At 43.3% G+C, this 27360-nt stretch overlaps 1 protein-coding gene and 1 long non-coding RNA gene across 6 annotated transcripts in view; one reads left to right on the plus strand and one right to left on the minus strand.

Annotated features, from left to right (window-relative positions):
• Positions 1–22200, minus strand: LOC123772431 (uncharacterized). 5 transcript variants are annotated; one of them, XR_011228939.1, is made up of 6 exons: positions 22186–22200; positions 19505–19820; positions 16195–16359; positions 14870–14968; positions 2654–2747; positions 1–81 (listed from the first exon to the last, which is right to left on the minus strand). It is a non-coding gene; the product is annotated as an uncharacterized lncRNA (long non-coding RNA). The 5 variants fall into 5 exon arrangements; XR_011228938.1 differs by lacking the exon at positions 22186–22200 and adding an exon at positions 20514–20528; XR_011228940.1 differs by lacking the exon at positions 22186–22200 and adding an exon at positions 20412–20426.
• Positions 22201–23167: 967 nt separating this feature from the next.
• LOC123772432 (heparan sulfate 2-O-sulfotransferase pipe) overlaps positions 23168–27360 on the plus strand; it is a 30755-nt gene continuing 26562 nt past the window's right edge. The window contains exon 1 of the mRNA XM_045765569.2: positions 23168–23446. Within this exon, the coding sequence (XP_045621525.2) occupies positions 23409–23446 (38 nt within the window). The 5' untranslated portion in view covers positions 23168–23408. The remainder of the gene's footprint in view (positions 23447–27360) is intronic.

The raw sequence follows: 27360 nt of genomic DNA on the forward strand, positions 1-27360 counted from the left end.
TCCCTGTTTAATGTTTATTTTTCTTTTACGGGTGATTGTCTCTGGAGTTGTCTTGGCCTTTTGGATCTTCTGTCCCACAACCTGAAACAGTTCATATAAATGTTTGTAACAGAATTTCATAATTGAAAGTAAAAAAAAAAGTTACAACACAAATAACTGGTAACTGTACTTCATCTAATTGTAATATATAATTGAAGTTTAAATATGCTTTTTCTTTCAGACTATAGATTAGGAAGTCCAGAACAACATCCTAGAGTTTGAAGGTGGTGTTTGCTCGACATTCAGAATCGGGTGAGTGTGGTAGTAATAATAAATTAGATTTGCATTATATATTAAATAGTAAAGTTAAACAATGTAGCATTATGTCTGAAGTATCTTTCTCCACTTAAATGTACTAAAGAAACTTAACTTGAATAGCCATATCTACCTTTTTAATTGCTTGATTAGCATTAATAAAATTAAAAATTTTAGCCAATTTTAAAGGAACACTACCATTGTGAATTTGCAAAGAAACTAGAGTAAAAAGCTGTATTTATAAGCTAATTTGGTTAAATGTTTCAGGTACTTTGCTAGATTACAATGGTATCAAAGCAGCGAGTGGCTGTTCTACTCGGCACATCTATGAAGCTGGTATGTTGAATTACATGTTTTAGCTATATAAATTGTATTACCAATATGGGGATGCAGAGGTGGGGGAATACCAACTTTAAATTATAATTGAAAATAAGATTTCAGTATGGTACTTTTTAAATTGTTACCAAATTGTTACTTAAAGGGCTTTTTTTCTAGAATCAATAAATGAAAGATGGGGTGGGGGAAGTAGGTAAATAGTGTATTTTGAAAGTCAAATATTTAAGTTTAAACATTGCTGTGGGGAAAAATTTTATTAACCATATTAAATGTTTCATTGACAGGTTGTGGAGGGTGCTTCCAACATAACTTCAGGAACAGTGTACAGAACAATTGGTGGAACTTGTATGCTACAGAAAGTAACACAGGGGCTGGCCAGCTGAGCAGACAGCACACTGGAGATGTGATCCTGTGGTCCCAGGTTGAATCCTGGAAATGGTGGGCCGAGTTTTTCACCCTATGCCCCTGTGAGTTAGTCGGCTGTAATGGGCTGCTTTGTGGGGGGACTAAAGGCCTGAAATTGCCAAGATACTTTTGCCCTCTATCATTCTGACAGTTAAGAGTACTGCTATAATTAGTATTTAAATAGTGAAGGGGCCTGGAAATGGGGGATAAAAACTGTAGTTCTAGGCCTTGACAAGTGGGTACAATAAAAGTTTAGTCCTTGCAGGAAATGTTTTGAATAGCAAAGAAATTTTAAAATGGAAATGTTACATTTTATTCAATTTAAGAATTGAGGGTATTTAGAATGTTTACTTAAATGGCAATTGGTTTGCTTAACTTTGTTCAGTTACTTGGTTCTAAAATAATTGGCTAAAAGTTTTTCCATCTATAAATTGCACACACAATAGTGTGATGCATCAAATGACCAAATCCATAAGGGCTGTGATGAGGGTTCAAATGTCCCATGACATTATAAAAAAAATTGCAACAGGGAGGTAAATTGACCTCATGGATTTGTTCATAATTAAAAGTTAAAAAAAAAAAAATGGTACAAGAGACAAATTGACTAGTAACTGTACTTCATATTTTTTTAATGTAACTAGTTTAAATAGGCTTTTTCTTTCAGAATAAGAATTGGGAAGTCCAGCTGTTCATCCTAGAGTTTGAAGGTGTTGATTGCTTGACATTCAGAATGGGGTGAGTGTTGGTGAATATTTTAAATAGAAAAAAAAGTAAGGCATCAGTGGTTGCATGTAGATAATGTAAAGTAAAAATTCTTTCTCTACTTTAAAGTACTTGTTAAACTTAAATAGTTTGAGTAGCCATATCTAAGTCTTGTGCTTGATTAGCATTAGTGAGAATAAAATGTTAAGGCACATTAGCAATTTGAGTTTGCAAAGCAACTTTTAATACCAAATTTATAAGCTAATTTGGTTAAATGTTTCAGGTGGTAATGGAGATTATGATGGTATCAAGGAATTGACTGGCTTAAGAAGTGTGGCTGTTCTACTCTGCACATCCAATAAACTGGTATGTTGAATTAAATGTTTTAGCTATATCAAATAATTAACTTGCTTTCTTTTTTATCTAGTCCATTTATAGATGTGTACCAAAGTCCTACTGTTACCACCTGCAGGGATTGATGCAGTTTGTACTGATCCTACCCCATTTCATAGAAGGGGACCAGGCAGTCCTGCAGATTTCCCTGGCTTGGCTTTTTCAGAGCCCTGCTCTACTACCCATCCAATAGATGGACTAGATTTGCATAGGTGTAGGGACCCTTAACAATGTGCAAACATTGTTAATAACTACAGGGCTTGTTCACTGAAAGAGTGGATACATCTAGAGGTTTAGTGCCTGGAACATGATGTACATAGGCTTTACAACAAGCCTATGTACATCATGTTGAGGGCAATAAACCAAACGATGTGTTCCACTCTTGCAGCCAACAAGTCCTGCCTCAAAATGCAAGTAAGGGATAGGCCTTGCTGAGCCAATCTTAAAAGATTGGGACTTAGGGGTTTTGGTAGTAATTTGTATGTGTTAGTGTTAATAAAATGAGTGTCCCTGTTTGATATACTTTATTTTTCTTTTACAGGTGGTTGTTGTCCTTGGTACTCTGGATGTTTTCCTGGCCTTTGAAGTTGTTTGGAGTCTTCAGTTGAAACTTCAACCTGAAACAAAATTGTCAACATTAGTTATATTGTATACTATTTAATAAATCTTTTAATGAAAATACTTTATACTTTATCCTGAAAGTAGCTATAATTTAATCATGCTGGAAATTAATATTACAAACTATCTAAACTTGCTATTAGAGTTTATATAACTATAATAAACAAAGGTATAATACAAAATATATAAAGCTAATATAAACTTAAGTTTGTTTATTATATAAAGCTATAATATAAGTATATATAACAGTTATAATAAACTAAAGTTTATTATAACTTAGTTATATATCTTATTATAGCTTTATATAATTAAACTTAAAATATAAAGCTAATAAAAACTTACCTTTAAGTAACATAAGTTATATATAAAAAGGTAATATTATACCTTTAAGCAACATTACATTTTATAAGAGAACTAATTTTGACAACTTAAAAGCTTTGCATACCAAACTACTCATTTTTATAGTTATCAGGTTAAACTGCAAAAGATAAATTTTAGCCATTATTTTAAGTTAATTTAATCTAACAAATTTCACTTAACAAATGTATAGACTAAAGTTAAAGCTATGGAACATATTGATTAGTGGAAATGATGTAAAACTTTACATCAATGATAAGATTAAACTAAATTAGCTAAAATTTTTCCCACAAGTGTCACAACTTGATAGGAAACATGAAAGTGTTTCCTAACAATATTGTCTAATGGTACCAAACCCTTCAATTTTCTAAGAAGAAAATAAACAAAACCATTAGACATGTCCAATCTGTTAATATAATGATGCACTGAAGTGTCCTACCAAATATTAGTAATGAACACTAAATTATTCACACCAGACATCCCATTACCACAAATGTTTCAAACTGCTGAAGATAACTATTTCAAGATAGTGTATATATAAACTATCTGCCTATAACAAGCACCATAAATGGGAAGAGCCTTACAAACTAACATTCAAAAAAACTTCAAATACCTGGAATTCAATCCAAGCTATTAAATGAATTGACAGCCAAACTTACTGCCACTTAAACTCGCTAGATAGATTTCAAATGTTACTCAAATTTTTGAAACTGCCAAGCAGAAAACTTTAAAATTACTTTGACCTCACATCTGCAAGGTCCTGAAGGGAAGAAACAATATTCTTGTAAAATCAACAAAACATTGGTTTGTTAAAAACAAACCTGTTCACAATTTTTTTCTGATAACCAGCTATTCAAACACACACACTGTGTTTGATAAAGCACCATATCAATGGCTAGGAGTGAAATATGAAGCACATGGAATAAAGGATAAAAAGATTGCTTAATTAAAACAAATACATTAAAGCTTCCTCTGAAACAGATTTGAATGGAAAATACGGCATGAAGCGTACCACAAGGGTCTAAACCTTATATACCTCAATGACAAATCACATCAATTTTGCAGATGACACCAAGATTTATGGTATAGGGAACATGAAAAAATGATATCGAGCCCTTACAAAGATCTACGGGAACTCTAAAAATGGTTACAAGACTGGCAAATTCTTATTATTATATACAGTATTTAACATTGCAAAACCTTACAGGTGAGCCAGAACAATCCATATCACAACTACCACATTAAAATGAAGAAGAACAATGAAATAAAGGACCTTTGAGCTAGATTCCGTCATTAACCAAAAGTTGCTCCAGTAAAAAACAAAAAACCCTAGAATTAATCAAGCTACCTTTTGACTTTAACGAAAAGAAGGTAATTATTCTAATGTCCAAACATTTATACACAACATATCTATAATCACTTAGATAATTGAAGCCAAGCATGGAGACCCCCCACCTTCTTTACAAAAACACATCTACTTTCAAACAACTTCAACACTGGCCAACAAAAATATTTCTAAAACTAAGTCAACTAATAACAGGAACAACCGAGAGCCACGACAAACACTCCAACTCTCTCCTACACCAAACTCTTATGCTATTAATGATCCAAATTATTTTCATATACTTCCTACAGACGAGTCCAGAGATAGGACGATCTGGCGAGTAAACTGAAGCACGATACAGGTGTCAACGGACATCAGTCAGCCCACTTGTCACCACAGGGGATAAACTAATAACATTATAACCTGCAATTTTGTATGACTCCTTGTGGCCATTTAAATCAATAAAACCCAGGGTTGTGGCAATGTTTTAGCATAAGGTAAGGCATACAGGAATGCCTGGTAATGTCTAGTCCTTGTATGTGCTTTAGGCAACCAAACTGAATAACAACATTGCTCGTGTTAGACTATTTTATCTGAGTTTCTTATTCAGTACAACCTTTTAAACCCAAATAGGAATGCGCTTTAAAGATCCATTTATTTGGAGATTCTACTTACCACAATCTAAATTACCGGTCTCTGAAAGTACTATGAGATAAGTTTAACTAGATGAGTGTTTGCCTATCCACACCCACATGAGGAATGTGACAACACTGAATAAAGAAAGGGGCTTTGAGCATTCAGCATGCAACAATTTGACATGACATAACCAATATAGCCAGGTCATACCTACCCCTCCTACCTACCCCTCCTACCTACCCCTCCTACCTACCCCCTAACTCCTTCCCCCAATCCCATCACTCCTGCCCTCCCTTCTATGCCCCTCACTCCTACCCTCCCTCCTGCCCCCTCAATCCTCCCTCCTTCCCCCTCAATATGCCCCTCCTACCCCATCACTTTTGCCCTTTCTCCTACCCCCCTCACTCCTCCCCCCTACCCCCTACCTCTCTCCTACCACCTCCCTCCTCACTCCTCACCTCTTGCCCCCTCACTCTTACCCCATCAATCCAGCCCTTCCTTCTACCCCCTCACTCCAGCCCTCCCTCCAATCCCTTCACTCCTGCCCTTGCTCCTCCCCCTTCCTCCTGCCCCCTCCCTCCTACCCTCTCATTCCTCCCTCCTACCCCCTCCCTCCTACTCCCTCACTCTTCAATACCCCCTCATTCCTCCTCCCATTCACTCGTACCCCCCCCTCACTACTACCCCCTTACTATTCCTCCCCCCTAACTCCTCCTCCCCTTTCACTATTCCTCCCTACCCTCACTCCTCTTCACCCTCATTCCCCCTTCCCTCCTCACTCCCCCTTCCCTCCTCATTCTTCCTTCCCTCCTCACTCTTCCTTCCCTCCTCACTCTTCCTTCCCTCCTCACTCTTCATTCGCCCCTCACTCCTCCTTTCCCCTTCACTCCTCCCCCCCCCATCACTCCTCCTTCACCCCCTCATTCCTCCTTCCCCCCTCACTCCTCCCACCCCCCCGTCACTCCTCCTTCCCCCCTCACTCCTCCTTTTACTCCATTCCCGCTCATTCCTTCCCCTCCCTTCCCCCTCCCTCTTACCCCTCACTCTTGCCCATCCTTCTTCCCTCCCTCCTACCGTTCTTCCTGCCTCTTCACTTCTCCCTCCTACCCCCTTCACTCCTCCCACTCACTACTCTTCCCCATCAATCCTCCCCCTCATACCTCCCCCTCACTAATCCTTCTCACTCTTCCTTCCCACCTCACTCCTCTACCCCTTCTCTCCTCTACCCTCCTCACTCCTCTACCCTCCTCACTCCTCTACCCTCCTCACTCCTCTACCCTCCTCACTCCTCTACCCCTTCACTCCTCTACCCTCCTCACTCCTCTACCCTCCTCACTCCTCTACCCCTTCACTCTACCCTCCTCACTCCTCTACCCCTTCACTCCTCTACCCCTTCACTCCTCTACCCTCCTCACTCCTCTACCCTCCTCACTCCTCTACCCCTTCACTCCTCTACCCTCCTCACTCCTCTACCCCTTAACTCCTCTACCCTCCTCACTCCTCTACCCCTTCACTCTACCCTCCTCACTCCTCTACCCCTTCACTCCTCTACCCTCCTCACTCCTCTACCCTCCTCACTCCTCTACCCCTTCACTCCTCTACCCCTCCTCACTCCTCTACCCTCCTCACTCCTCTACCCTCCTCACTCCTCTACCCTCCTCACTCCTCTACCCTCCTCACTCCTCTACCCTCCTCACTCCTCAACCCTCCTCACTCCTCAACCCTCCTCACTCCTCAACCCTCCTCACTCCTCTACCCCTTCACTCCTCTACCCCTTCACTCCTCTACCCTCCTCACTCCTCTACCCTCCTCACTCCTCTATCCCTTCACTCCTCTACCCTCCTCACTCCTCTACCCCTTAACTCCTCTACCCTCCTCACTCCTCTACCCTCCTCACTCCTCTACCCCTTCACTCCTCTACCCTCCTCACTCCTCAACCCTCCTCACTCCTCTACCCTCCTCACTCCTCTACCCTCCTCACTCCTCTACCCTCCTCACTCCTCTACCCTCCTCACTCCTCTACCCCTTAACTCCTCTACCCTCCTCACTCCTCTACCCCTTCACTCTACCCTCCTCACTCCTCTACCCCTTCACTCCTCTACCCCTTCACTCCTCTACCCCTTCACTCCTCTACCCTCCTCACTCCTCTACCCTCCTCACTCCTCTACCCCTTAACTCCTCTACCCTCCTCACTCCTCTACCCCTTCACTCTACCCTCCTCACTCCTCTACCCCTTCACTCCTCTACCCCTTCACTCCTCTACCCTCCTCACTCCTCTACCCTCCTCACTCCTCTACCCCTTCACTCCTCTACCCTTCTCACTCCTCTACCCCTTAACTCCTCTACCCTCCTCACTCCTCTACCCCTTCACTCTACCCTCCTCACTCCTCTACCCCTTCACTCCTCTACCCCTTCACTCCTCTACCCTCCTCACCCCTCTACCCTCCTCACTCCTCTACCCCTTCACTCTACCCTCCTCACTCCTCTACCCCTTCACTCCTCTACCCCTTCACTCCTCTACCCTCCTCACTCCTCTACCCCTTCACTCTACCCTCCTCACTCCTCTACCCCTTCACTCCTCTACCCCTTCACTCCTCTACCCTCCTCACTCCTCTACCCTCCTCACTCCTCTACCCCTTCACTCCTCTACCCTCCTCACTCCTCTACCCTCCTCACTCCTCTACCCCTTAACTCCTCTACCCTCCTCACTCCTCTACCCCTTCACTCTACCCTCCTCACTCCTCTACCCCTTCACTCTACCCTCCTCACTCCTCTACCCCTTCACTCCTCTACCCTCCTCACTCCTCTACCCTCCTCACTCCTCTACCCCTTCACTCCTCTACCCCTCCTCACTCCTCTACCCTCCTCACTCCTCTACCCTCCTCACTCCTCTACCCTCCTCACTCCTCTACCCTCCTCACTCCTCTACCCTCCTCACTCCTCTACCATCCTCACTCCTCAACCCTCCTCACTCCTCAACCCTCCTCACTCCTCTACCCTCCTCACTCCTCTACCCTCCTCACTCCTCTACCCTCCTCACTCCTCTACCCTCCTCACTCCTCTACCCTCCTCACTCCTCTACCCTCCCTCCTACCCCCTCACTCCTCTACCCTCCCTCCTACCCCCTCACTTCTACCCTCCCTCCTACCCCTCACTCCTTCCCTCACTCCTACCCTCCCTCCTACCCCCTCACTCCTACCCTCCCTACTACCTCCTCACTCCTCTACCCTCCTCACTCCTCTACCCTCCTCACTCCTCTACCCTCCCTCCTACCCCCTCACTCCTCTACCCTCCCTCCTACCCCCTCACTTCTACCCTCCCTCCTACCCCTCACTCCTTCCCTCACTCCTACCCTCCCTCCTACCCCCTCACTCCTACCCTCCCTACTACCTCCTCACTCCTACCCTCTCTCCTACCCCCTCACTCCTTCGCTCCCTCCTACCCCCTCACTGCTTCCCTCCCTCCTACCCTCCCTCCTACCCCCTCACTCCTACCCTCCCTACTACCCCCTCACTCCTACCCTCTCTCCTACCCCCTCACTCCTTCCCTCCCTCCTACCCCCTCACTGCTTCCCTCCCTCCTACCCCCTCACTCCTACCCCCCCTCCTACCCCCTCACTCCTACCCCCCCTACTACCCCCTCACTCCTTCCCTCACTTCTACACCCTCGCTCCTGCCCTCCCTCCTACCCTCCTTCCTACCCCCTCACTCCTACCCTCCCTCCTACCCCCTCACTGCTTCCCTCCCTCCTACCCCCTCACTTCTGCCCTCCCTCCTACCCCTCACTTCTACCCCCTCACTCCTACCCTCCCTCCTACTTCCTCACTCCTACCCTCCCTCCTACCCTCTCACTCCTACCCTCCCTCCTACCCCTTCACTCCTACCCTCCCTCCTACCCCCTCACTGCTTCCCTCCCTCCTACCCCTCACTCCTACCCTCTCTCCTACCCCCTCACTCCTTCCCTCCCTCCTACCCCCTCACTGCTTGGCACTACGAGAATCAACTACAACCACAAAGGAGGAATGAGAATGAGAAAACAAGAGACAAAGAGCATAGAGAATAGCATAAAGTTCTGCCGTAAAGACGCTAGCCTCCGAAGGGAGGTGACACATGTAAGTACGGTCAGGAAAAACAACAGAGTAGCCCATACCATCCGCAGAATTAGACCCATCAGGGAAGATGGAAATAGAGTGGGAGTGCGAAGAAAAGTGCTCAAGGAAGAGGCTTTTCAGAATTGTAGGAGGGGTAAAAGCTTTAGTAATACAAGTCAAGGACGTACAAAACTTGGGAAGGGGGACTCTCCACGGAGGTAATGAAGGAACAATACGAGGAGAAACATTAGAAATATGAACAGAAAGAGAATCCTGTAAGCGAGATAACTGGACAGAAAGTGGGAGACAATGAAGAGGAACAGGAACCACAGGAGGAGGAAAAGTCAATGCACGACAGAGGCAAGAGGAAGGATGTTGGAAGGACCGCGCAAGATAGTGAAGACAGCAGCGATCACGGCAGTCCTGAAGAGAGAGAAAGCCAGTGTCAACATACAAACTAAGGGCGGGAGTCGAACGAAAGGCACCAGAGCCGAGACGCAACCCAGTATGGTGCAAAGCATCAAGATGGCGAAGAGTAGAAGGAGAAGCAGAAGAGTATGCAGGGCAACCATAATCGAGTTTAGACAGGACGAGAGAGGAGTGCAAATAGAGGAGCGTGCGCCATCCGCTCCCCAAGAAGTATGGGACAAAACCTTAAGGAGGTTAAGGGCCTTAGAGCATTCAACTCGGAGGCAAGAGATATGGGCTGACCAAGACAAACGAGTGTCAAAGACTAACCCCAAAAGCTTCGCGGAATCCCTGTACACAATGAGATGACCATAAAGCAACAACAATGAAGTAAAGGTCCTTTCAGTAAGAATCTATCATTCACTGAAAGTTGCTGCAGTTAAAAATAACAGAAAATACAAGTCCCTAGAAATAAACAAGCAACCTTTTTGACTAAGGAAAAGAAGGTAGTTATTCTACTGTATAAGTCTAAGTATTCACTTAGATAACTGTATCCAAGCATAGAGGTTCCCCCCCCCCTTCCCTTTCAGAAAAACATCTACTTTCAAAAAAGTTTAACATTGGCCAACAAAAATGATTCCAGAACTAAATTGCCTAATACCAGGAACAACTGAGAGCCATGACAAACACTGCAACCCTCTCCTACCCCCAAGTCTTATGCTATTTATGATCCAAGGTAATTTGAGATACTATACTGAACTTCCTACAGACGAGTCTAGTGAGAGGGTGATCTCCTGGCGATTAAATTGAAGCACGATACAGGTGTCAACGAACATCAGTCACCCCACTTGTCAGCACAGTGGATAACTAATGACATCATAATCTGCAGTGTTGTATGCCTCCCTGTGGCCATTTAAATCAATAAAACACAGGGTTGTGGCAATGTTTACAGCATAAGGCAAGGTATAGAGGAATCCTGGAATGCCATGTAATGTGTAGTCCTTGAATGTGCTTTAGGCAACCAAATTGAATAACAACATTTCTGGTGTTCGGCTATATAATCCGAGTTTCTCATTCGGTATAATGTTTTAAACCTAAATAGGAATTCACTTTAAAGGTCAATTTATTTGGAAAGTGCTAACCAGATTCCAAATTACTGAGCTCTGAAAGTACTACAAGGCAAGTTTAACCGAATGAGTGTTTGCCTATCCATACCCCCATGAGGTATGTGACAACACTGAATAAAGAAAGGGTCTTTGAGCATTCACAGTGCAGGTATTTGACATGACCAATATAGCCAAGTGTTAAAGATCATTCTAAGCAGTTCTGCACAATCCATATACTATCAATTAATATAATTGTACAATGGTGCTTGGTGGATGATATTTCCTATTAAAACTCATTGGACAACTGTTTGTATTAGACATTTTAAACCTACAATTGGTAGCCCTAGATATCGCACTACAGTATTAATTACAAGATGAACAATGTAAAATCAATACCACAACAGCAAAGGATGACGGCTTTTCAACAACCGACAAACACGCAGGTCTAACACCAGCCATCCCGAGAGAGGACGTCCCAAGCATGTACACCCCACAACTTTACATCACCTTTGCTACCTCACGCGAGCACGCAACAGCATGAGGATGCCATACTCCCAAACCAACTCCATGCACTTTGAGGCTTTAACAACTCAACATTTAAAAAGTTGATTTAAAAAATCAAACACCTGAATTTTTCCCTAATTAAATTTACTAGGGAAATGCACACCAAGCCATGAAACTTACAATGAAGATGAACAAACTACACACAACTGTCACCAAACTTCCACATACCACCCCCTTCTCACTCCTGCCCTCCCTCCTTAGGTGCTCTGATTGGCTGAGCACCTGAGCCACCACCACTCACCTCTTGTTGTGAGAGCCTAAAGCATGTTTGGTTGCACTTTAAAAGTTCCCGAGTGTACTCGCCTAATTGTGAGTACCGCCTGCCCGGTTCACCATTTTGTTTTTCAATCTACCTCAATTTACCCCTTTACAGTCAAATATTATGCAAAATTCTGTTTAAGACTTGTCCCTTCTTAACTTAAATAACTGCTTTGGCCATCTGCAATCTTTCTAGGTGGGTAACAATGACTCTTGAGGCCAGAAAGGACTTATCAGACGGCGATCATAACAATACGGTACACACACAAAATCACAACCTGATGTACACCAAGCAGAAAATCCACTGGAGCTGTGATGCGACGTAAACCTTTGCCCAAGGCACTGGCAGCTGCATACTCTACCACAGTATATTACTGACTTTGTAAAAGTCTTACAACCGGATTTCCCCATAAATCACAGCAAGTTTTGAGGCCACTCCTTGAGTCAACGTCTTACGTAAGACCTACAAGCACTCAGGTGAAGGCTGAAGCAGTTCAACACCATACGCCCCAACTTCAAATACACAGTTGAGAGGCGGGACCAAAACGTGATTTTCTGTGTGTGCCTGAAGTTGGGCATACGGTCTTGCTTCACCCTTCACTTTACCCTTCACCGGCGTACTTCAGGGGTTTTATTTAATACTTGGACTGGCTTCAGTAGGGCCTCCAGACTTTCTGTGGCTTCACAAGTGTCACGTGAATCCCCTGCATAGCAGTGGAACTGCCTTTTCCCTTCACCTTCAATGCCTCTGCACTGGAAGTATACATCTACACCAGCCCAGAAGAGTCATCAGTCCTGCCACCTCTCCATACCCCCCAGGGCCTGGCATAGCCTGGTACGACTCAGAGGCAAGCCGGGCGCCACTGCTAACTGGCAGTTTGTCCCCACAAACAAGCAGTTAGCCACCTTCAACTGACAGTGGTGCAGCTCAACACAAAGGCACCGCCAGCCACAACGAGCAGTTTGCTAGTTGACCAGATGTCCACCTCGTGTTGGCACTGGATGAGTCATCACCGCCGGACTATATAAAGAGCGCTGCCTCCCTGGAGAGGCAATCTCTCCTTTAGTGCTCTAGGATCACCTTCGTGTCTCTAACCCGTCGTCCGCTTCCAGCCAACGTCGTGTGACTGATGCCATGGTGGTATGGTAGCTGTCTTCAGAACACCAGTATATCTTCATACTTTTATTCATTGCTTATAGTTTATTTTTTGCATTTAAGGTCATACTAACTTGTTCACCTTTGCATTACATGATAGTCAAGTATTGTCATGTGTTATTTTTGTTCATTACTATTTCAGTAAATTGTTTAATTATTTGATAATTTTCATTTGTTTCCACCTGCAACTTACACACTGCAAGGCCAATAGCAGCATTTCTTTCATTTATGTGAGGGAGAGCCATACCATCTTGGTTCAGTATAGCTGTGATACCATAACCCGTCACACAAGATATCCAGTTGTAAGACTTTTACCATCAGTGGTGGTAGAGTATGCAACTGGCAATGCCTTTGTTACAGGTTCGCTTCATCTCACAGCCCCAGTGGATTTTCTCACACATTTGAATACATGAAACAACTTTATTTGATACATTCCAAACCAAAGTACTGTACAGTACAGTAATTATCAAACCATCAAATGTGTGGGATAATCATAGTGCGCTAAATATCACTAACGTCGCCAATACAAGAACAAAAACGCATACGGCGAACAATATCAAAGGTATTAAATTTACCAAGAATTTTATCGAGGGACAATTGACAGTGAGGGATGTTCGGGAAGCAAGACACGCAAGTCCTGGAAGTCAGGACATGTAGAGACAACGGTTTGGACAATAAGAAGCAGGGCAGCGCTCCATTAAGTGCCCGTGAGTTAAACGTGTATGACCAATATACAACCTCGCCAGAGCCGTTTCCCACCACCGGTTACGGTGGTAGGAGGAAGGCCACGGGAACACACTACTCTTAAGAGCACGCAGTTTGTTACCAGTAACAGAAGACCAACAACCCTGACAACGGGCAAGAATGGGGAAATGAATAACTGGGTAAAAGTCATAATAAGGAATACCTTTACGGGAGATGGGACAGGTATGGATAGCTTCCTTAGCGGCAGTGTCCGCACGCTCATTTAAGATCACACCAATATGGGTGGGAATCCAGCGAAATTCCACTGTCTTAAATCTACTGGAGATAAGAAACAGCCAATGTTGAATTTCAACTACCAAAGGATGGATTGGATTAAAGGATTCTAGAGCCATGAGGGCACTGCAAGTGTCAACTACAAACACAGAGGAGGATTGACAGCGAGAAAAGAGTTGATGAAGAGCATAGAGAATAGCATAAAGTTCTGCCATGAAGATGCTAGTCTCCGGAGGCAGGAGACACAAAGGTGCAGTCAGGAAAAACAACAGAGTAGCCTACACCGTCTGCAGACTTAAGACCCATTGGTAAAGACGGAAATAGAGTGGAAGTGTGAAGAAAAGTGTTCAAGGAAAAGGTGATTTAGAACTGTAGGAGGGGTAAAAGTTTTAGTCATGTGGGTCAAGGCTTACAGAATTTAGGAACGGGGACCCCTCCATAGGGGCAAAGACGGAATGACACGAGGGGAAATATTGGTAACACAAACTGAAAGAGCATTTTGTAAGAGAGACAACCGTACAGAAAGAGATAGGTGGTGAAGGGGAACAGGAACCATAGGATGGGTAAAGGTCAAGGCATGACATAAGCAAGAGTGAGGGTGCTGTAAGGACCGTGCAAGGTGGAGAAGACAGTAGCGATCATAGCGATCCTGTAGAAACAGGACGCCAGTTTCAACATACAGGCTTAGGGTAGGTGTCGAAGGAAAGGTACCAGAGCTGAGCCGTAACCCAGTATGATGCAGTGTGTCCAGATGGTGAAGGGTAGAAGGAGAAGCAGACGAGTAAACAGGGCCATAATCGAGTTTAGACAGAACGAGAGAGGAATGTAAAGAGAGGAGCAGTGTCGATTAGCTCCCCAAGAAGTATGGGACATGACCTAAAGCTAGTTAAGGGCCTTAGAGCATTCAACTCGGACGTAAAAAATATGGGGCGACAAAGACAAACGAGTGTCAAAGATTAGCCCTAAAAGCTTTAGCAGATTCTTTGTACAAAAGGGGATGACCCCTGTTACCTAACAGTAAATAGGTATCTGGGAGTTAGCTGTTACAGGCTGCTTCCAAGGGGGGTGCGTGTGTGGGAGAAAAAAAAATTTAGTAGTTAACCACTGAACTGCTCTGTCTCCAAATAACACCCTGGTGCACAAGAAATAAATTCTTTCCAAAAAAATTTTTTCTCTTCTTATATTGTTAAAATGCAGAGTCTGATCACGGGGAAACTAAACAAAAAATATTGTATGTGACTTACTTTAGCTGCGATGGAGCTGGGAAGTTGAGCAAATTATGGGCGCTGAGCGTTGGAGCGATGGGGGTCTGTCGGCCCCGCCACCCCGTGCGACGGCAGTTGCTGCGAATAAAATGTTGCGCAATTATTTTGAAGTTTCTCATTCATTTCTTCCTTTTTTTTGCAGTAATATTATTTAAAAGTGTGTAATTTGTGGAATTTATATAATTCAAAGTATAGAACATCGCTATGCTCAAAATTATGGGCCTCATATATGCGACATATTCTACAATCAAACAGTGCTTTTGCTGTTATTACACTATATACACACATTGTATATACCCATCTACATATGTATTCACCATAACGATCCACTATGTTGGTATGGTGAGCCCAAAAAACATGAGTGAGCTGCCACACCCTGCCAGTCCTCCCTCCCTCCTCCAACACATTACTCGCCAACATTCCTCCTCCCAAAATACTGTTATTGTGTTTATTACACTATTTACACACGTTATGTATAAGTATGTACATGTTTTATTCATGTACATACGTACATACTTGCCATCTCCTCACCTCTCTCTCTTGCTTCCCTCATCTCATCACAATCGACTTTATAATGGTCCAGGACGGATCGAAATGTCGTCGTCTATTCAATTTCCAGTGTGTGGTTTGGTCAACAATGAAATCTTCATGCAAGATCTTATAAAGAAAACCCCTAGAACGAGTTTTGCAGATACGAAAGAGTTTAAGGTGAGTAGGGGATGGTTTGAGAAATTTTGAAAAAAGACGTGGTATTCATAGTGTTGTGAGGCATGGTGAGGGTGCCAGCTCAGACAAAGTAGGGGCTGAAACATTTGTTCATGATTTTAAAGATTTTGTAGATACTGTATTGATGGATATATTCCACAACAAGTGTTTAATTGTGAGGAGACATGGCTATTCTGGAAAAAATTGCCGAAGAGGACATACATTACCCAAGAGAAGACGTCACTGCCCGGACACAAGCTAACTTGGGCTAACTTGTGTCAGGATAGGCTAACTATTGTGCTGTGTGGCGATTTGAAAATTAAACCCTTGCTTGTGTATCATTCCGAAAATCCAAGAGTTTTAAAAAATATATAACGTGCAGAAAAACTGTGATGTAGAGTGGTTTGCCCTGCCATCAAAAAATATCTGCAAGAGAAAAGTTTGACATTAAAGGGCCTGCTTCTCGACAATGCTCCTGCTCATCCTCCAGACTTGGAGGATGCATTGTTGGCGCCACTTTTTTTTTAGGGATATTCCTGCATGGGCCCTAAGTTTCTGGCTAATGAACCAATGACATGAAGGAGGAGTTTTCAACCTACCTTGTGTTAGGTGTGCAGGGGTCAATAGGCTGAACATAATGTCAGGAGCAAAGGGGGGGCGTTTGCCTCTTCAAACACAATTGTGACCATCTTCATCTCTTCGAACTATCCTAAATGCTCTCTTCACCTGTCTGACCAAATTGGGTGTCCAGACCACCTTTGAATCTGAAATTGTAAAATTAATAGTGATTTCAGAATATTCAGTCCATTTATACTAACAAAATTATATACAGTATACTCTAATTGAAATTTTACAGAATGATAAAGGCAATTTAGTAACTTTGTTAAAATGCACATGGGGGAAATACATGAAAATAGGTTAATATTGTTTGTAAGGTTGATGGGAAATGTTTATTACTTTTATGATTTAAAAGATGTATAGCCCTGATACTCCATCCTGGGTGCATTCCACCAGGTAATGACCACAGCAAAAGTTTTCTACGAGGCTCTATTGTCACACAAATTTTTCACATTTTCAAACTTGATTCATCTTTTTCCCCCTCGTTCCAGGGGTTTTCTTTAAAAGGTCTTCATGCAAATGCCTTGGTTTCTCACAAATGATGGCCTCTGAAATGCTATCACCTGCTAACTCCTTGTTGTGTATCCAAATTAATAAAAACTTTTTAACATCCTCAAGTGTTTGTGTTCTTTGTTTCGGGATTGTTGATATGCCTTTTGCTACTTTAATGCTCACAATGTCCTTTTTCTTAGCAAGTATAGTGCATATTGCTGACATAGATTTGTTGTACTGCCTAGCTAGTTCAACAACCTGTGCACCATTTTGATGTTTATGAATGCTCTCTTGTTTTTCCTCTATGGTCATTCTCACATGTGTTTTCTTGGCTTGAACCTTACCACTGGCTTTCTTGGGACTCATGGCAAGATATATAACAAATTTTATGTTCAAATAGCCAAAAATCCCAAAACAAATGTAATGCTTTACAAAGAATTCAGGCGCGATACTTACTAGGCAGGAGACACTGGTAAACTGAGGCGCGATCACCATGCCACCACGCGCTAGGTCAGCCCATACGTATATCAACAAACTCCTTTCCCGAGGCAAAGTTTGTAACCTGATTCAAATTTTTCGAAGAAATTAGGCTCGTAACCCGAGGTGTCACTATATATAACTAAAAAATTAAACTCGGGATTACTTTCAACCCCCACCCCTTTTGCTCTACTCCATCGCCACCTACCTTCACCCCCTCTATGATGTACTCTTCCATAGACACCTACCTTTGCCCCCCTCCTCCCCTCTACTCCTCCATCATCACCTACCTTCACACCCCCTCCCTTCTCCTCCTCCATCGTCACCTTCCTTTCACCCTCCTCTATGATGTACTCTTCCATAGACACCTACGTTCACTGCATATAATGCTCCCCTCTACTCGTCCATCGTCACCTACTTTCACCCCCCCCCCTCCGCTCTACTCCTCCAGGGTCGCAGACAATTTCACGAGCGTGAGAACTACGAGTTCTCTAACCACTCTCACACTCCTACTCTCTCACCAGTGAGGGGGAGGGAAGGAGGGAGGAAATGAAGGAAGAAAGGTGGGGGAGAGAGAATAGGCAGGGGGGATAGGGCCTAGATACATTTCTTCCATATAGATAGGTAGACTGAGGGAGAGCTGCTTGCCAAGAGCCCTATCAGACAGGCTTCCTATTCCTCAACCCTCCCTAATATGCCACATCCTGGTCAGGACAACTTGCTCGATTGTTATTCTTGGTGTGACTCGAGAACTGACCTCGTGGCGGGGCATGGGCATGGATTATCTCCCTGGGGCACGCACCTCCCTGCCCCAGCTCTCTCTCTCTCTCTCTCTCACATAATCTATCAAGGGTCTAACATGAGGTCATTGTGCCTACCAGAAGTGTATATGTCCAAGGCTGGCCACCTGTCTGGACCATTCAAATGTATAAACACGTAATTAGTCTATTAAAATTATATATAATGCTACAATTATAAATTAATTTGTTCATGGTCATTCGTTTATCAGTATTTTAATATGAGGTATATATACGCATGTATGTATACGTTGACGTACACATATATGATTATGTGTATGGAATGATTATGATTATGTGTAATCATATATGATTGTATCTAATGGAATGCATTAATAAGTGATGTGGTGGAGGCTGACTCCATACACAGGTTCAAATGTGGATATGATAGAGCCCAATAGGCTCAGAAACCTGTACACCTGTTGATTGACGGTTGAGAGGTGGAACTAAAGAGCCAGAGCTCAACCCCAGCAAGCACAATTAGGCGAGTATATGAACGAATGCACATGTACACTTTCAAATGAATTAAGATACCTTGAGATACACAATGACTTAGTTTAAATAGTTTAAACACATTATGGTACTGATTTTGACATGCTGATGTCTGGAAGGGAGAGGGGGTGTGGGGGGTTATTGTTTGAGGTGGAGGACCAGAGGAGGGGGTCAGTAGAAGGATGGTGGCTGGAGGGATGCCATTGTTCTAATGGTTATGAAAACAATTATTGATGGCAGGAATTCAGTGGGTGTGTACTTCACCCGCACCATCACCATACTGTGCCCTGCTACAACCCTCCCCCCCCCCCACTCCACCCATGCTGTGCGGGGCGTATTACACATTATGGGATAACCGACTGTCTGTCCATTCCTGTCTGCTCATTTATTTATTTATTTATTTATTTATTTATGCATATACAAGAATGTACATAAGGAATGTGAGGATACAAATATGGTAATTACAGTCTTGTAAAGCCACTAGCACGCACAGCGTTTCGGGCAGGTCCTTAATCTAAGAAAATTTTAAGGAGGTAAATACTTGCAAAATTTATAGACAAAAAATGATAACAGATTACATGGAATGAAAAAAAAGATGAGAGAAAATTATAGGTACAGGAAAATTATAGGCTCATTATGCTGCCCTTCTTTTTGAAAATTGTCTGCTTTATCGACTTCCTTCAAGACCACACGTTAGCCTCTTATCACGCCCTCTTACCACTCTCAGGGAGCCGGCTCTTCTATACAATAGTTACCACTCAGTCCCCAAGGTGAAAGAGTGTCCGGGCATATGACTTGTTACGTGTACTTATTTGCGATTCGTTTGGGCTGTCACGTGTGGTGATTAGTGTTGGGTAAGGCTAGGCCAGGTCAGGTCAGACCAGGCCAGGTCAGACTAGGCTAGGTAAGGCTAGGCCAGGTCAGGTCAGACTAGGCTAGGTAAGGCTAGGCCAGGTCAGGTCTGGTCAGGTCTGGCTAGGCCAGGTCAGGCCAGGCCAGGCAGGGTGAGAGAAGTAAAGCGGCAGGTACTTACGTTTCCGAGAAAGTAGCGGCGGTAGTATATTGTTGATTTAGATTCGACGACATCCTGAAGCTAGTAGGTGGCGGCCTCATCGCTCTCGAACTTCTTGTTGTTGTAGGGGATACGAGGCACACCCAATATCCCCCTTACATTGATCACATCGCACACTAATATTTTTACTATTTCGGACACCAGATTTGTCTGTTTCGTATATGTTTAATTGTTCAATATTAAAACCACAATAGAATGCTCTTAACAGTTACAATTTTCAACTTAACAGCCATATAGTTGGCAAGAACGCCGCCCGCCAGTGCAAATGTCTCAGACCCTGTTGGAATATAACCAGTCTGTCAATCGAGTCAACCCAAGTGTTGCGTTTCCATGCGTTTCCAAAAGGTTCGCCCATGTTGGAATCGGTGAACGCCCTAGTAATATTGTTGAAAACATCTTAATAACTTATTAAACCAAAGGTCTTTTTATGTCAGAAGAACGGCAGAAACTAGATCTATATATGAAAATTCTTTCAGGACAAAATTTAAAGTAAAACTAAAGATATTTGTAGTTGTATAAAACTTGCATTTTTCATCGGTCGTAGAGCCGGAAATCCGCAATATTCATCTCAGAACAATGCTTATTTCACGCAGAATCGTTAATAAACGTAAGATTTTTATACGTCTCAAGAAAGATAGAAACATAAATTTACTTTAATCTAGTTTTACATAATCTAGTTTTACTTTAAATTTTGTCCTGAAAGAGTTTTCATATATAGATCTAGTTTCTGCCGTTCTTCTGACATAAAAAGACCTTTGGTTTAATAAGTTATTAAGATGTTTTCAACAATATTACTAGGGCGTTCACCGATTCCAATATGGGCGACCCTTTTGGAAACGCAACACTTGGGTTGACTCGATTGACAGACTGGTTATATTCCAACAGGGTCTGAGACAGTACACATGTCCACATCCCAATGCCCGCCCTTCCAGGACTGGGGGTGCGGGGGTGTACAATAAACTATACCCACCTCCGGCGGCAGCTTGTCGAAGGCGGAAGTGTAGCTATAGACAATTTGTTATGATAATTAGTGATGGCTCTTATTTTGATTATGGGTCCGTAATCCAGTTAAGCTTTTATTCTTAATTTATATTACAATGCTGGTAAAATACACTTCTTGATGATGAGTATGGAGTACAAATGAACTCATTGTGTACCTAAGTTCAAGTTCAAGTATGTTTATTGAGATAAGCAATAAATACATCTCAAAGGGATAGAGTAGCTTAGGCTATTTCAACCCCCCTCTAATTCAAGTCCCTCAAGGGGCGCACAAATGCTGTGAGTACAAATAGACAAATAACATTACAAGAATCCAAACAAGAATTGTGTACCCTATACTCACAGGATGAGTATAGGGTACACAATAAACTACCACTCACATCATGGGTATGGGTTGCACAAGAAACTATCGCGCAGAGGATGAATATGGAGAGCAAAGTAAACAAAGATTCACACGATGAGAAAGGGTTGCGCAATGTCCTATGACTCAAAGGATGAGTATTAGCTGCACAATAAACTACAGGTCACAGGATAAGTATGGGTTGCACAATAAATTACAGGTCACAGGATGGGTATGGGCTGCACAAACTACCGGTAACAGGATGAGTATGGGATGCACAATAAATTACGGGTCACAGGATGAGTATGGGTTGCACAAACTACTGGTAACAAGATGAGTATGGGGTGCACAATAAGTTACCGCACAGAGGATGAGTATAGGGTGCACAAACTGGTTGGGTAAATGGAAATGGTTGGGTACATTTCCTTTCACTTAATGCGACTATTCATGTGTCCGGACACCGGCGATTGTGTGGTATTGGCTATTTATTTAACCATAACTTTGCATTCATTTAATAATTATATTAAGATATGTTTTCCTTGAAATGTAGTTACATTATCGTCTACATGTCTTTATTCTGACATAAAGACCTATGGCGTTACTTTGCATATATGCAAAGTAATTATAAAATTGATTGGCTTGTGTGGAGGCCTTCACACTCCCTGAGCGAGCCATCAAGTAACTATAAAAAGGCATATATCTTCACTTTCACTTCAGTTATATTTATGCCAAAGTATTAACATGCAGCTTATATTTATGTCTTTATGATGACATAGAAAACTTCGTTTATTACAATATCTAGATTAAATTAACATTGATCTTCGGAAGGTCATAGTTCCCATATCGGTAAGGAGAGCGTCGGCCATGAAGCCTTGTTTAAAGTAAGAATATTTTTCCTCTCTAATAAGGTATAACCTCTGTGATGGATTCACAAAAACTATTTTATATCTGCCTTTCTGATAACATATACAAATATAATCTTTATTTGTGAATATTTGTTAATTAAGCAATATATCAGAGGGCGTGTAGGGTTCGGTGTTCAATGAACGAAAAGGACTGGATCACTGTGTACAGGAGACTGATATGGCAGCAAACACTCTCCAGGCGACCATATATCTTGGATAAGTCGCTCCACACAATTGTCGCTTGGACCGTCGACTTCCTATGGCGTCACCTCTCTCATATTTACGTCTCATTTCGTTATGAAATTAGATTATTTCAGAGTAAAAATAGGTTTGATCATGTTCTACGTGTAGCACCAACATTATAGTAAGTAAATATACCATATTTCTTCATTACTTACGTAATGCTAGGACGATTTGTGTAGTTTTGGGCCGATTTGGGCTGATTTGGGTAATTCTATGGACCGCGTCCCCGAGAGTTGGGCACCGCTAGAGGAGGGGGGGAGGGTCACCTCCATAAGTCTAACTACAGGCGTCCTGACCCCCACAACAGTTATTAAGACGAAACGTTTCCAGCCTGTGGCAATTGTTTACGAACAGTGACGTCTCTCTCCTGACCTGCCCTGAGAGCGCTTCACCCCAGCTGATATTCCCCCAGCAGTTTTTATCCCAACCTTCTTGACCAATGATGACACAGTCTACCAGTTACATCTATTATAGAGCCTACATTGTGCTCTCACTCAAGTCTATTCATTTGACTGGGCTCTCGGTACATTAATTACTGTCCTCTGGCAATCCAAGATGGTAATTAGTCCGTTCATTAAGAGCTCATCGCCTCCTTCCCTGCAAGCACTATTAGGTGAGTGCCCAACACTGGCATATATGACTGCCTCTACTTCAGTGTTGGTCACAGTTTCAAGCGTAAATAGTTTACACAGACACCCAGAGACATTTGAGTTCACCTCGGGAACCTGTACACCCGTTGAGAGGCGGGACCAAAGAGCCAGAGCTCAACCCCCGCAAGCACAATAGTGGTGTAACATCTTGAAGTATTCACCTGAAAGATCACATTCACTCCAAACATCAACCACCTACTGGCTATACTCAGGCCCGTGTATCTATGTATTTACGTATGTAGGTTAGCTTAGCATTTTAAAAGCACCGAATCACCTTCTGTGGTTGAGTGTTCAATAAACCCTTGAACTATATGTTTAACACATCTCTAACCCTGTCCATGGAGGACAGAAGAAAATGTATATATGCTGGTTAGCATTGTAAATGTGTGGCCACGTCTGTGGTAGAAAATAATAATTAAAAAAAAAAACTTAGACCCGGTGACTTGGTCTTGGACAAGAAGTGTTGGTGTCAGTACTGGTCGTGGCGTCGTGGCGTGAGGGTGTGCTGGGCCGCCTCTCTCCACCTCTCCCCACGTTCCCTCGCCCACCCAACCTTCTCAGTGTTCATAGCCTCTTAATCTCTTATGACACATAAGATCCCTCACTGTAGCCAAGTGTGACATATAGACATAATCGGCAGGCAATATGTGCACAACTTACACGTGTTGTGAAAGTTGGGTGGTTTGGGCAGCTGCTTGAAGTCCGGATGAGGTGTCCTGTCGGTTAGAATGATCGCTCATCCGAAATATAAAATACTCATCGGCTTGTGAGTTGTTACACTGCATTTTGTTGTATATTGAGGTAGCTTAGAGTACGCCGTCACATGTACCGAAGCTGGTAATTAGTAGCTGTCGACTGTTCATAGCAGTAGGCCTATGCAAGCAGCATATATCACATTAATAATATGTTATTTACAAGAAGGTACAATGTGTTGGTGAGATTACAATAGTGATATTTTTACGGTCTTGCAAGGACCCCAACACGCATGTTTCGGGCCCGTCCTTAATCTAACATATCATGTAAAATGAAAAAGTACATTGTAGCAAAGTTTTATATCGCCAATATAAATTTACAAGAGGTGATTATATACACTGTTAAACATTAAGTACTTAGTCTTGAGTACTAATATTGGTGAAGTGGGTAGTATAAAGATACAGTGTAAGTTTGAAGCACAAAGTAGGAAACTATGAAGATGAAATTAGGTACTTTTTGGTTTTTACTTTTGAGCAGGACATGGGTTGGACAATTTTGTAATTCATCAGGGAGTGAGATCCAAAGACTGGGCCCTTTTATTTGCATGGAGTGTTTGCACAGATTTAGTCTGACTCTGGGGATATCAAAGAGAGATTTATTTCTGGTGTGGTGCTCATGGGTTCTATTACATCTATCAAGGAAAAGTTTCAGATCAAGATTAGCATTTAGGAACAAGGTTATGTACATGTAGATAGCACATAAGAATGTGTGGAGTGAGTGAATGTTTAGCATGTTAAGGGACTTGATCAGAGGGGCTGTGTGTTGTCTGAAGACAGAGTTTGAGTTCTAATAGCAAATTTTTGCTAAGCGATGATAGGCTTGAGGTAATTTGCAGTGATTGAACTCCATGCACAAATACCGTATGTAAGACTGGGATAGATTAGTGCTTAGTATAATGAGAGGAGAGCAGAGTGGGGAACATAATATCTGAATTTAGAAAGTATACCGATCGGTTTTGAGATTTTTTTGCGATGTGTTGTATGTGGGTGGTGAAGTTGAGTCTCTTGTCTATGTATAGGCCCAGGAACTTCCTCGCGTTATTTATTGGTAATGTTAACATTGTCTATCTGAAGTTGAATCTGATTTGATTTACTTTCAAATAAAATGTAGTAGATCTTTTCTATGTTTAGTGTAAGTTTGTTGGTTGACATCCATGAGTGACTTTTTTTTTAATTCATTGTTGACCATATTATTTAGTGTGTGAGGGTTGGGGTCAGAATAAATGTAGGTAATATCGACAGCAAATAAGTCCACTACGGGCTCGCCATAGCCCGTGCTACTTGAAACTTTTTGTTCCGAGTAGCGGAATCTAAAACACCACCAACGGTGTTTGGTAGGCGGCTGCTGGAGTGTGATGCTGCATGGGTCAGTCCTCTGTCCTTTTGCAGCCTTATGCCACTCTGACAGATTGTTCATCTCCCCGGGTTCGCTGCCTCAATTGCAGTGAGGCCCACCCTACCTTCTCCCGCTCGTGTATCCACTATAAGCTTGAGGAAGTCGTCCTCAACTTGAAACACCGGGATCGTCTGACTTTTGCTGAGGCAAGACGCCAGCCCTTTCACTGGCGTATCTTATGCTCGTGTGTTGCGTTCTACCTCTCCTCGTCCTTCCCACCTTTCTCAGTCCCATAACCGTTTCCAGGCCTTGGACCCGAACACGCCCACCACCTCCTCCCCTGTTCCTTTACGTCCTGTCCCGGGAGGTCTCCCTCCTGATTCCCCTTCTGGAGTTCCCCCCCTTTCCTACCCTGTCCGCCATGTCTCCTGTGTCTTGTTTTCCTTCTTCCCGTCCCTCTCCACTATCTCTTGGCCCTCCATGCCCCGTGTCTGTCCAGGCTGATGTCCATCATCCTTCCAGCAATCTTCATGTTGTTCACTCCCGTTCTTCTTCTTCTGCTGAGACCCTTGAGTCAGTCGCCGTGTACGTTGTTACTGGAACACCTGTCTCTCTGAGTCAGAAACGTAAGCCTGGCTCCTCTCCTTCCTCCTCCCCTACAGGTAAGAAGACATCGCTTTCTTCCTCGCCCTCTAACTCTGCCTCTATCGCTTCGTCCCCTCCCATTTCGGTGGTCGCGCCCCCTGTCCCTGATATGGAGGTTTCTTTCGCCCCAGATTCCATCGCGGTTGCTGCCCTTGCTGAGGTGCGCTCCTCAGCTTCTACCCCCAACCTTCTCCTGCTGTCCTTGACAGCCCCTCTCAGTTGTCTTCCCCCTCCTCTGGACCCCTTCCGTCTGCCTCTGGTCTGTCCTCCCGTCCCCTTCCCTCTATCCTTACTAAGTTTACCCATGACCCTTAACTCTGATTTTGCTGACCCTGATTCTGATCTTGAGCTTATTTAATATTCTGTGTTCTTCTTTACATTTTTGTTTCTTCATTGTTCTCTGTTGCTGCCCTTTCTCTTTTTGATAATGTCTATTCTTCAATGGAATGTTCGTGGATTTTATGCCAACTTCCATAAACTCCAACTTCTGAATACACAGTTTTCACCATTTTGTTTGTCTCCAGGAACCGATGCTTGGTGCTCGTCCTGGTCACTTTCCTGGTTATTCCTTTCTTCGCCTCCCCCCCCCCTCTATAACTCCATAACTCTACTGCTCTCTTGATTCATACTGATATTCCTTTCGTCCCCCTACTGTTCCCATTGCCTATCCCATTGTTCTGCAGCACGTGTTATTGTGAGTAATTGGTATACTGTCTGATCCATTTATCTCCCCCCAAATGTCCAGCTTTCCCTTCCTGATCTTAAACGCCTCCTGGACTCCTAATACAAGCTCCCACCTTGGCAAAAATTAAACAGTTCATCGAACTCCTTGAAAGGAAATGTGTTGCACTTGGTTTCACTCTCTTCACAAACAAGACAAAAGCATACTCTCATCACAAGCGGGGAGAAAATGAAGAACTACAAATTAATGGTGAAACACTTGAGTGGGTTGACCACTATCGGCACCTTGGCGTCACTGTCGGCTCTAACAAGGGAAAGAAAGAGGAGCGCAACCAACTCATAGGAACATGCAAAAGTCGACTCAGGGCACTGAAAGCAATGACCTGGAATGGTCATGCGGCCTCTATTGCTGTGCTTAAAATGATGTACACAGCCTATGTGCGCTCCGTCATAGACTATGCCGCGCCAGTTTTGCGCACTTATTCTCAAAGCGATATGAAAATCTTGAAAGCATACAAAATGAAGGCATGACAATCATTCTTGGAGTCCCAAGCACTGCCAAAACATCTAATCTACGAGAGTTGTCCCTCCCCAGTGTTAAAAGCCGAATTAAGGAGCTGAATGCTAAGGTTGCAATTAGGATAGCCAGAGATCCCCATTACAATGATATTGCCAAGAAAAAACTGAGTTCTGTGCTACTTTCAGGGGGGACAGGAGAAGCAAAAAATGGCATCACAGATCAGTCTGCTTCCATCAGTGTGGAATGGTGCCCAATCACTTTGATGGTCGAGGATTGTACGCTGACCTGCAGGAAGCGAGACCGTCGCTCTACCGTCTACCATTGTTATGACGTTAAGATTCCTTCAACGAAGCACTAACGATGCAGTGATCTGCACTGATTCCAAAGCAGCGCTACAAAGCCTTAGAAAAAATCGGGCGGAAAATCCTCCGATAGTCACCGAGATCAAGAGAGCTGTGAGAGTGCTAACCAATCAGGGAAGAATCGTCAAATTTCTGTGGATCCTCTCCCATGTTGGAATCTGTATAAATGAAGAAGTGCTGTGCTGGCTGCTGAAGGCGCTAAAGGAGACCATATTGAATATTTCATATCCAAGACTCTTTTACAAATTAGAGGTATCATCAGGCAATATCACCGTGACAAGGTTACTGAGGAAAGGAGGATAGAAGCACAAATCAGTGAAACTGTATGCTGGTACAACATGGTTGCAGTTGGTAATCCCAATCATTATGAACGAAGAGGAGGAG

This window comes from Procambarus clarkii, chromosome 17 (genome assembly GCF_040958095.1).
Source record: "Procambarus clarkii isolate CNS0578487 chromosome 17, FALCON_Pclarkii_2.0, whole genome shotgun sequence".
In the NCBI taxonomy this organism is placed as follows: domain Eukaryota; kingdom Metazoa; phylum Arthropoda; class Malacostraca; order Decapoda; family Cambaridae; genus Procambarus; species Procambarus clarkii.